The following is an 11,765-nucleotide window of genomic DNA, read 5'->3' on the forward strand; positions in this document are numbered from 1 at the left end:
CTTGTTTTTCTTTACTTCCAAATTTAGCTCGTGTGGTCATATTGTTAGGTGTACGGAGATATCCACGTCTATTTACGTTTTTTTAAAGTCCGGTGGGGGCAGAGACATATGAATTTTGATTTAACACGTGAGGGATCGAAGCGTTCAAAGGACTCCCCCACATTCCCGAGCCTGACTAGCACAGAGGCGTCGATGTAGCTTCAATAATTGCCGGCAGCCTTTCACAGTCAATTTAGCCAATTTCTTTTAGGTTTTGGTATAGCTCTTTCCTCTAGGTCGTCTCCGACCACTCATGATCATTTGACCATCTTAATCCCATTTATGCTATTACAAACACTAGCACAGAAAAGTGTGAATTTGGCTGGTGTTAAGATAACTACATTTCCAGATTTTAGACAGGGCAGCGAAAGCGAATCTAGCGCTGTTAATGTGTTGGGCAACATCCAGTTTGGTGCCACAGTCCGCAGAAACCACGCTTCCTAGATATACAATCTACGCTTTCGGTGCTCGGCCCATTAACGCAGATAAGGAGAGTGTGTTAACTCGTCCGACTAAGAACCTTGGTTTTGCTGGTGTTTATCTTCAGTACTTGTATCTTTTTCCAAATCCAGAGCCATTTGGCCGAGGTCCATGATCCGTTGAGAAAGCAAGCAGATGTAATCAGCGTAGTCGAGGTGTTTGAGGAAAGATGTCAGTATCCATTGAACTCCTTCACGTCCTCCGAACAAGGCACCATGAAGAACGTCACCGATTACAAGAAGAAATAAAACCGGTGATAGGATGCAACCATGGTGGATTCCGCTTTAGACCTCAAAATCCTCCGAAATTTTACCTCCATGCACCACGTGGCATTTTCCGCCATAATATGTCGGTCTGATTACAGCTGTTAGTTTCTCTGGAATGCCCCTCCTGCGTAGAGCAGTCTGTTAATGTGGTCAATGCAGGAGGATCTCGAGCGGAAACCTTTGTGAACAACTTTGGGGCTTTGATATTGGAACATAGTCACCTTTGAAAATTTCCAAGATAATGGAAGAGGGTGTCAATTTATTTCTCATCTGTCATCTGTGGAATCTGTGGGAATAATCAACATTTTTTCAGTAATTTAAATGTTGAACTATACATTCTCCACTGTGCAGATCCCACTATCTTGTTGCGAGCAATCTCACTGACTCCCATTGTGGTGTATTCTATTTTCAAGTCCGACTGTGCGTTGACTGCGTGTAATGGAAAGTTATTTCTGAAGGGGAGCACACTTGAGTATAAAAAGCTCCCCATTTGAGGAGACCCAACCAGTGTACTCTCTGCTTGTGATAGTTCTGGTTTGAGGTGACGCAGTCATGGTGCAGGTTCCAAATATAAAACTCAATAATGGGCTTGAAATGCCGGCGTTGGGTTTGGGAACGTTCCAGGTGAGTTGATATCGTCAATGAATCCACTTATTTGTCTTGAATAATATTGTGAAATTGCTGAATATTGATTCAGTTATAAATAGCAGCGATTTCTGTTGTTTTTGTAAGTCCTTGAGAGGCAATAAGTAATTGCATCGTGACTGGTAAGAAATCTAAAGCTGTACTTTATCAATAATGCTGTCGAGATAATATTCTTACGAGTAGCTTATGCTAGCCGGTGTTCCCGCCTTATCTTTTGTTTTTTTGTTAATTCAGTAATTAAGCTTATTTGCCGGTGAAGCAGTTGTTTAAATTGCACAGAATCTAGTGGGAGCTGAAAAGGATTTAAGTAAAATTCTAAATTAACTAACCCTACTATAGCTTCAAAACGAGCAACCATGAGGGCACATTTCCAAGCTATAAAATGAGTAGATGTTGAGACATTTGGAATCCTGTTTAAATGAAAACACATTCGTTAACGATTAGCCCATCTATAATAGATTTTCAGGGAGTTAATTCTCATTACAATTGATTTTGGGCGGCATCTGTTTTTGAACTGACAATTATCAGTTCTGTCCCAAGATTCGACGAGGGACTAAAAAAATTAAAGCGGATACTGAATTCTAGCACTGAGGAAGGTGACAAGTATTGGCCGAAATATGCATATCTGCAAGTAATAGAATTGTTTAATAAAGTAAGAGAAAGGGGGGGGGGGAGTTTTCATTTTAACAATCACCATTTTATCCAAACGCTCTATTTGGGTTTTATTAAAAGTCTGGATGCATTTTTAACCGATGTTGAAAAAATAACTTCCATCGCTTACCCAGATTTCATCAAAATCGAATGAAGGACTTGGAAGTAGCCTGTCAGGGACCTGAATATGTTTGGTGTGTCTCTAAGAAGCTAAAGAAGGGGAGAAGGACCGGGAAAGTGAATTGTGTCATGAATATCATACAAGGGAGGTTGTATCAACGTCACTATATATTTTACATCATTTAAGAATAATTCACGTGTTTTCATTACGTTGCCTTAAACCCACTCTTTTATCTCATAAATCTAGCTTGAACCATAATCTGAAGGCTAAAATTAGATAGATATCGAAAATTGTAGAAAAAATCCTAGAATGGCCGCCATTAACTTATTTGCAAAAATTTGCGTCAGTTGAGACATCGCAATTATTGAACAATTGTATCAGTTCAAGCTATGCAGTAATCGAAAAACAATGTGGGGTGAAAGGTCGCCATCGTCAAAAAATCGAGAGAGTGGGAAAGCACGCACGCTAAGCGTGGCATTCTTCAACAAATCATGTCATTGGAAAAGTTTGTGTTCAAAGCGTTTTCCACACGGACAATCGTGTCCACCAAAAAGTCATGTGAACCATTAAGTCAATAAGTCATTCATCAGGAGCAATTGGGGGACGGGAAGCCAATGAAATAATGGTGTCACCAAAGGAAAAATGGATTCGGCGATTTAAAGAACGGTCCTAGGGATGACAAAGCCCACGGATATGTAGACGAAGAAAAACAATTATAAAGTCCAAACCACCGGTTGTAAGAAGAGCAATGATGACAGGCTCGTCAAAAACGAAACAAGGAGGGGCAAACATAAAGGCGAAGTAAAAAGTGTTTAGAGTAATATGCTGAAGGGCTGAGGTTATCGCATTAACGCGAACAAGAGAAACGAACTCAAAGATGGGCTGTCTAATGACAAGTTACCAACGAACGTTTCTAAAAATGATCTGCGTAGCCGAATCAGCGAGGCAAAGGGATAAAAGCAACCCTCACAGATGGGTGACCAACAATTTTTAATGTTTAAGTCTCTGAGGAGAGGACGTCCAACATTAGATGGCTAGAAATGCATTTGTCCTTGGCGATCAAATAAAAACCGTCCCGATAATCCCGGGTTAACGGCCAAGTAGTAACCTGATGTAAACATTAAAGCTTTTGAATGAATATTGTTTCGAAGGGAATAAGAAAGAATAACCCAAATCGTGTAGCTGTTATTGCTTTTTGACAAAGTACAAAGTAGTAATCAATGGGATGTGGTTGCGAAAGATAAGCTCTCGGTACCAGGCAGCATCCATTTTTAGCTAGCCTTGGATTACGACACGGCCATAACATACTGAATAAATGGATGATCTATATCATTACTAATTGCAAGCTCGATTCCATTGCAAAGGGACTCTAAATAACCTTCTATTAGTGAAGTATCTGCATCTTCATTAACTTCACATAGTTTTATTAGGTAATTCGGTGAAACATTGGAAGAAAGTGGATTTAAATATTTTTCTTAAGGAGGCGGGGGTCATCCCTTGTGTTAGATCCGAGGAATCGTTTTTTGGCATCAATTGCATCTAGGTATTGTGTACAATATTTGGGCAAAGTGGTGGTGCTATAAGAGCAAAAATTGAAGCCAAGGCTTTACATTTATTATTTAAGAAACGGTTTATTGACATCTCAGGCAGGGTCTGCCACGTTTTCTTTTCCTACATTAGATATTGCCTTTATAGACTTTCCTCCTTTCATCATCTTCACCTATGCGGATTAGGTCGTGGTATCGCTCACAATTTTCCACGTCATAGAGGCTACGGAATCGTCCATCCTGATGTAGTGGATCAAGATTTCTTCGGAGGATTCTTCTCTCGAACACGGCCAAAAGTTGGTTTTTGACGTTGACGTTACCACCATATACTTCGTCTTGCCTTCATTAATGTGCGACCCAAGATCTTGTGCCGCCTGGTCGATCTGGATGAAGGTAGACTGTACATCTCGGATTGTTCTTCCCATAATGTCAATGTCGTCAGCGTAGGCCAATAGTTGGGTAGACTTGAAAAGGATGGTGCCTCGTGCATTGACATCTACATCACGAATCACTTTCTCCAGGGCCAGGTTAAAGAGGACGCATGATAGGGCATCACTTCGTCTTAGATCATTGTTGATGTCGATTGATCTCGAAAGTGATCCTGCTACTTTTATCTGGCTTCGCACATTGGTCAGGGTCAGTTCAGTCCGTCTTATCAATTTCGTCGGGATACCGAATTTTTTGATGGCCGCGTACAGTTTTCAACTGTCTATGCTATCACAGGTGGCTTTAAAGTCGATGAAAAATGGTGCAACTGATGTTCACATTTCAGCAACATCGCACATTTCATCGCTTGCCGCAGAGAGAAAATCTGATCTGTTGCTGATTTGCTTGGAGTGAAGCCTCTTTGGTATGAGCGAATGATGTTCTGAGCGTATAGGGCTATCCGGCCTAGCAAGATAGCGGAGAATATTTTATAGATGATACTCAGCAACGTGATGCCTCTATAATTTTAATGTATGGGCAGATAATCCCTCTTTGCCAGTCGTCCGGCATTGATTCGTTGTCCCATACCTTGAGCATAAGTTAATGAACCACTTGGTGCAGTTGATCGCCTCTACATTTAACCAATTTCGTTGCAATTCCCTCGGCTCCTGGCGACTTGTGATTTTTAAGCCGATGAATTGCACCGACTATTTCTTCCATGGTCGGTGGTGGCAGCATTTGTCCGTCGTCTTTCCAGCTCGCCGATATTTTGGTTGTTCAGTAGTTCATCAAAATACTCGCCCATTCGGTCAGAAATTTTGCTCTTTGTTTCGGCAGGATGAGCATCGAGGTGTATAAGGCGCCCTCCTGCTGACTTATTGGTAAAACTTCCGCGCCTGGTGTAGTTGTTCCCTATACTGATCATGGTAAGTCTCTGTGCGTGCCCGCGTTCTCGCAGCCAATTTTGAAACACGAAATAAAATGTTAGAAGTCGGGAAACCGGAAGCTAAACGCCTCAGGTATGGAAGGTTTTGTGTATTATTTATATAGGCGTGTCTATGTCCTATTTGTACCTAGCTCGTAAGATTTATGCGTTTAGTTTGTCAGACCATTCACCTTAGTATGAGACTGGCATTCAAAGTCTTAGAATGCAAGAAATTTGTACAAAACTCTGTTATTAATAGTACGATTTCCACCAAACTTGGTAGTGTTTGCTCTATGGCATAGCCTATATTACTGCAAACGTTGGGGGGTTTCCATTCAATTTCTGGAAGATATACTTGTAGCAAATATGGTAATACACTATTATTAACTTTATTTAAACAGGTATCGGTATGGAGAGTATTTTGAGGCCTAGATACTATGTGCATGGACTGGGTAGTTTCTGAGAACGGGTACTTGAAGTAACTGACCCTTTTCGGACTCCCGCACTCCGTTCCTTTGCAAACAATGTTAAAACTTTCGGAAAGTACTAATCGAGACCTTTCATATGATACCCCACATGACAATACTTGGTGAAAACCATTTTTAAATCCCCCTTTTTGATGCATCAGGGCCCCCCTTTGAATTGAATGAGTAACTATGTTACTCACTGCATGCAGTGAGATTCATAGATCCCACATTTCTATCAAATTTCGTATCACTAGGTATAGGTGTGACAGACAGACTGACAGGCGGACAGACCGACAGTAAACCGATTTTAATAAGTATAATAAAACAACAACTAAACTCGGATCGTGACAATGTTATAATTTAGATTCACCATATATTCAATTGTTCTTAACGGAACGAAGTAGGCTGCATTAATAAGGAACTCCAGACACTCCGGTTTTGCGCCGAGGTCCACCAATTCGATATCCCTCAAAGCTGTCTAGCGTCCTGACCTACGCCATCGCTTCATCTCAGGCAGGGTCCCCTTCGTCTTCTTTTTCTACCATAGACCATTAAGATTAAAGACATGCGGAAATTATAACATCAACTTCAGGAGATTTCAGATGGCCTAACAAGAACCCATCGATATCATTGTGGCTCTATACATGCTGATTCTTGTCGGACAGTGATATCGAATAACATCACGCATTGATTTTGTAATGGACATTGAAGCATCTCTAATTGCTTCATTTCTGCGGAAGATAGATTAGACGACGTATAAATTTATATTGAACAAGTTATGATCATTCTGGAAGACACATCAAACACATTGTCAAATTGAACAAATAACTAAGAAGAAGAAGAAAAGTTTTTGAAAAGATCCTTCCACTCAGTACGCCAAAAAACGGTAAAACACTACATTGGAACTCAATGTGGCACAACAGAAGTGAGAGCGAACCGCTGTACAGTTTCATCCAGATCTGGGCTGGAAGCGAATCATGACGAAGATGCTTTTGTGAAGGGACTATCGTGCTCGAGTCGACCTCGAATTTAAAGAGGATCCTTCTAAAAGAGCATAGTCAGTAATTGGGCACTCACAGTTGCAGAGCGGGAGGTAAGAAGAAGGTAATTGGGACAATACTCTTCATCGATGTCATGTGGGTGATATGGGGGGTATTAGTAATGAGGAGGCCGTCAGATTGGATGAATGGTTCCTTATTGGTGGGATCAGAGCCAAAATTTGGCGCTTAGACAACCTCTGTTAAGTATCTCTGCCGGAACAAGTTGTAGGGGTTTACACAGTTGAGTGGAGGAATTTGAATTTCTGTCAGTAGGCGAAAATCTTTATGAAAGAATCCCAGGTTGTTTGAGTCTTTAATTATTCCTTAAAGACGGAGACAAACACTAACAGCGTTTTAAACGAAGCGAAGGCTGATGAGGTTAAAACGTGTTAGTTTACAATTCTCTTGTTTTGCGCCACGTATTTCTAGGGCGACTCACTCACTGGCGAACCTAGAATAATGGGCTCTTCACGAGTTGATAAATTCTAATACGGTCGTCTTTTAAGTCGTTGTTATCATTAATTGAATAAAATGAAATAAATAAAAATGAAACAAATCCCGTCTCCCCTTTCAGTCCAAGCCAAATGAAGTTGCTGCAGCAGTAGAACATGCAATTGATGTTGGATATCGACATATCGACACGGCATTTGTTTATGGAAATGAAAAAGAAGTGGGGCAAGCAATAAAGAAGAAAATCGCAGGAGGCGTTGTAAAACGTGAAGATATTTTCCTGGTAACGAAGGTAACCAAAGCCTTGCTTTTACACTCTTTAATATATTAGCGGAAATTATATACGAGTATTTTTCAGTTATGGTGCATTCATCACGAACCATCTAAAGTGGAATATGCTTGCAGAAAATCCTTGGAAAACCTAGGATTGGATTATATTGATTTGTATTTAATGCACAATCCGGTTGGATTCAAGTATGTCGATGATTCTACACCACAACCAAAGGAGGAGGGGTCAACGAATGTTATTACAAAGTGAGTATATACATTTTTATGTGAATAAAGTAGAAACATCCATCTATCCTGTTGGCAGATGGTATCTACTCAGAAATTTCAATTCCAAACGTAAAAAATTCTTTTCTCCTAGTATTCTAACGAGTATGAGTTCTTTCCCCAATAGGAGATCGAGGGTTAAAAACAACATGCTCCGCATCCTCTGAAATCATTTGGCATGCCGGGCAACATGGGCAGCCGTCACGCCCGAAGCGATAAAGGTATGCACCGTACCCTCCGTGTCCGCTTAGGAATTTAGTTAGGTCGTAACTAATTTCACCGTGCCTTTGTGTGATCCATTTTGAGGCGTCTGGAATATTCTTATGAGTGCAGCGTCTTTTAGTTGAATCATCCCATCCTTTTGGCCACTCCCAAATAGCGTTACTTCGTGCTAATTGCCGACCATAGGTGCAAGACTCACCGATTTCATATATGATTGGCACTTCTTTGGGCAGTTGCAGCTTTGAAATTCCGTCGTACATTATTACCCAAAGGAGAGGAACGAGGACTAATCCTTGTGGAACCCCGCAAGTTGTTCTATGTTTTTTTAGGTCCATCCTCCGAATCGTAACAGAATAGCCTCTTCTGGAGGAATTCTATGACTATGCGCACCAGGTATTTGGAAGCGTCCAGTTTGACTAAACCTGAAGGCATTCTTCACGTCGAGAGTAACTATCGCGCAAGGTTTATTGGCCTCCACTGCTGCCTCAGCAACCTTGGTCATCGTACCAATGGAAGGAACGGATGGAGTATTTTGCATTTTTAGCTATGTACAAATAGAAAACCATCCATAGGGAGTCATACTAGCAAATCTGTTAGTGAGGCATAGTTTCCTGAAACTTCAACCTGGTTTATTAGCTATTTAGGCGTAGCGTCTCGGAAGTAATACGTTCAATGTACGCTCGAAATTGGCCAGATATTGCTCGGTAATGGTGTAGTTTCGCTACGTCAGAGTAAGCATTCTTGATATACATACTATATATGTATGCAATGGGAACTTCATTCCTTTTCTCTGCGATATCCATCAGTTATTACTCTTCATATGCTCTGCTGATTTGCGTCATAATGGATGGCGAAAGATTTGGAGAAGTGATGCTTGTGTAAGGTCGGGGCACAATAGTTCTTTAAGGACGCGGTGCGAATTTCCCTTAACAGAATAATAATAAGGTCGGAGCTGAAGGGAGGCTTACTTTTGTTGAAGATTAAGATAGCGCCCATACACCAGTAAAACTTACGCTTTCTTTGCAGCATGTGTGTCCGTGACGAAGAAGCGAAGTGTAGCTAGGTAAATCGCTGCTAACATCGACAGATACCAGAAAATCGCCATAGTCGTTTGTGCGTGAGATACGGGAATGTCTCGTACCAAAATAATAAGCTTGGTTCATCGTCTGCGCTATTAACATATAACTAGCTCGCTTTATACACAAAGTCATTTTGCTTAGGACCTAGTCGTGAAAGCCGGAAGGAATGGCAAAATTTGATTGTGCGCGTCCATTCACACTTACATGCAACTCAAAGAGAGCCTAGTTCCACTAGAACGGCATTTTTCTTGTCCCTTAAGAAGTGGGACATGAAAACCCTAGTGGCGCTTTTAACGGGACACTGCTCCTTAAACTACCATATGGAAAAGATTGGGGTAGTAGTTTCGGCTATGTGCAGCCAATGAGAGGAGGAGGAGGAGACAGCCCTGCACTTTTTATGCATCTGCCCGGCCTCCTCAGATCTCAGACGAAGACACCTTGGCAAGGTTTTCTTCAATGAAGAATCTGCACATTCTCTGCTTCCGGAAAATTTTCTCAGATCCGCTAAAGCATGCGAACATTGTAAGCGAGAAGCCATTGAATAGACGATTTACGGGAATAGTACAATGGCCCTAACAATGGCCTGAGTGGTCGGATAAATGTCTTTTCTGGAGGAGGCAAACGACTTCGTTAAGACTATTGTCTGACCCTAATCTTTCAACCGCGGCTACTGTAAAGTTCAGACGTCTCTTGAATAAAGGAATTGGCGTTCGGTATCGCTTCCACTTCAGAATGCATTTGAAAACGAATGATCGTATTTACCACATTCAGGCACAGAAAAAAATATGAGCTTATTTTTTCTTATTCCAGAATAATGGTAGTTTCGAAATCTTATAGTATCTTTAATTTTCGAATTAGATTCTTAAGAAATTTTAGAATCCAAATTGTCTCTGGTTTGCATTGAAATCTTTTCCTACTGCAAATATGTATACGCTCGTATTTCCATTCATACTTTATTAGCACGTTTGAGCTTCCATTTCCTCTAAATGATTTTTTCACTGGTGACACTGGACTGTATACCTATTTGGGTCTTTCCTTTCTATCATTTTTTTTATGATTTGAGGTAGCGGAATTTTGACGTAAATCGTTTTTTTTATCTATTACCCACACTGTGTACCAAATAGTTAGACTCCGGCGATCCTATCTAGTAAACATAAATTATCCAGAAGATTCGTTAAGAACTTATCACAATATCGAACATGGTTTCACCAGTCAATGTGTGAGCAACAGGAGATCTCAAGAAATCAAAAAGCATGTAGGCACAATACCTGTAGTTAATAATATTATGGGAACTACAATCACCCTCCCATTTCTTTAGATAAATGGCTTAGACTTCTAAATATGTGTATACTTTTTTCGATATATCTAAGAGTCTTTTTCTCTGATATCTGTTAGTTGTCGTTCTTGCTTTTTCCCTAGTAGATTGCTTAGGGAAAATTGTAGTTCTATCTATCATTTTCGTGCCTAATGTCTTGCCTTTTTAATCTTTAGTGAATCCAGATTTTTCGTTCGTTAGTTCAGCTTTGTGTGTTTGTCTTTATTATGTGAATCATCATAGATAGCACCAGGCAAATCTAGGAGGGAAGTAATTGACGTTACTACTCGTATTAACTCGGCAGCCTTGGATGGGGTTCTCATCAGCGTCTAATTTCAAGTTTTCTTAGTGCCGTGTTTATAGGGTGTTAACTTGTTCAAGTCTAATATACGGACAGACTTGTGAGCAGCAGTATAAATAATAATGATTTCATTCCCTCTTGAAGTTCAGGGTTTTCAAATTAACTTTTTGTTTGCAGTGATGTTGATTATGTAGATACTTGGAAAGCCATGGAACAGCTTGTAAAAAAAGGACTTGTTCGCTGCATTGGATTATCAAATTTCAACTCCGAACAAACAAAACGAGTTGTCGAAAACTGTGAGGTTAAACCAGTTACAAACCAGGTAAGAAAACGTCTTATTTGGATAGGGGCTAAACACCCAATAAACACTATTTGTTCCTCTTTCAGGTCGAGTGCCACCTTGAACTCAATCAAAAGAAGTTGCGTGAGTTTAGTGCTAAATATGGAATTGTGATAACAGCATATTGTCCCCTCGCTCAACATAATGCAGCTGAAAAGAAACCAGCATTTATGTATGATGATCGCACCGCGGCGATCGGCAAGAAATACAATAAAACACCAGCACAGGTTGCAATAAGATATCTGGTAAGGATTCGCTAAAGTTGCTATTGACCAGGGACTCATTCATTTATATCTAATTTCAGTTCCAGATTGGCACCATCCCTATTCCAAAATCAGTAACCAACTCAAGAATCGATGAAAATATCAACATATTTGATTTTGAGCTATCACCGGAAGATATGAAAGTGCTGGACGGATTCGATTGCGGGAACCGAATTGCCAAATGGTCCTTCATTAATCCAAGTCACAAGTATTTTCCGTTTAATGCAGAATTTTGAAAATTTGAAAATGTTCAGATATATTCAATAAAAATAAGTGAAAGTTTGTTTTGCACAACTCCAAAGATACACATTTGAATTTATTTTCGATTTTCGAATAGGAAATAGTAGAGGCTGATGAAAATCAACCTTGGTTTTGGTTTTGAAATCATCAACCGGGCTACTACTGAGTCACGCTTCCATCTGCTATACTCTATGTTCAAAATTAAGTCCATCATAATTTTTGTTTGTTTTTCGGGAGTAGGGTAGGTGAACGCGTTTACGCACAAAGTGTCGGACTCCCGCAAGAATACGTCATCGGACTACCAGCTAAACACGTCCCTGTCATCAAAGAACTAGCCTGGAACTGTTTGACACATTACTGCAGGTTAACCCTCCTGCTCTCCCGGCTTTGGGAGGC

At 40.4% G+C, this 11,765-nt stretch overlaps 1 protein-coding gene across 1 annotated transcript; it reads left to right on the plus strand.

Annotated features, from left to right (window-relative positions):
* Positions 1 to 1,254: 1,254 nt before the first annotated feature.
* On the plus strand, positions 1,255 to 11,436 carry LOC119649554 (aldo-keto reductase family 1 member B1-like). Its single transcript, XM_038051749.1, has 6 exons — positions 1,255 to 1,409; positions 7,182 to 7,349; positions 7,416 to 7,591; positions 10,704 to 10,848; positions 10,914 to 11,111; positions 11,171 to 11,436. Exons 1-6 carry the CDS (start codon positions 1,338 to 1,340, stop codon positions 11,363 to 11,365), a joined length of 954 nt encoding a protein of 317 aa, XP_037907677.1. The 5' UTR covers positions 1,255 to 1,337; the 3' UTR covers positions 11,366 to 11,436.
* The last annotated feature ends 329 nt before the right edge of the window (positions 11,437 to 11,765 follow it).

Source organism: Hermetia illucens, chromosome 2 (genome assembly GCF_905115235.1).
Source record: "Hermetia illucens chromosome 2, iHerIll2.2.curated.20191125, whole genome shotgun sequence".
In the NCBI taxonomy this organism is placed as follows: domain Eukaryota; kingdom Metazoa; phylum Arthropoda; class Insecta; order Diptera; family Stratiomyidae; genus Hermetia; species Hermetia illucens.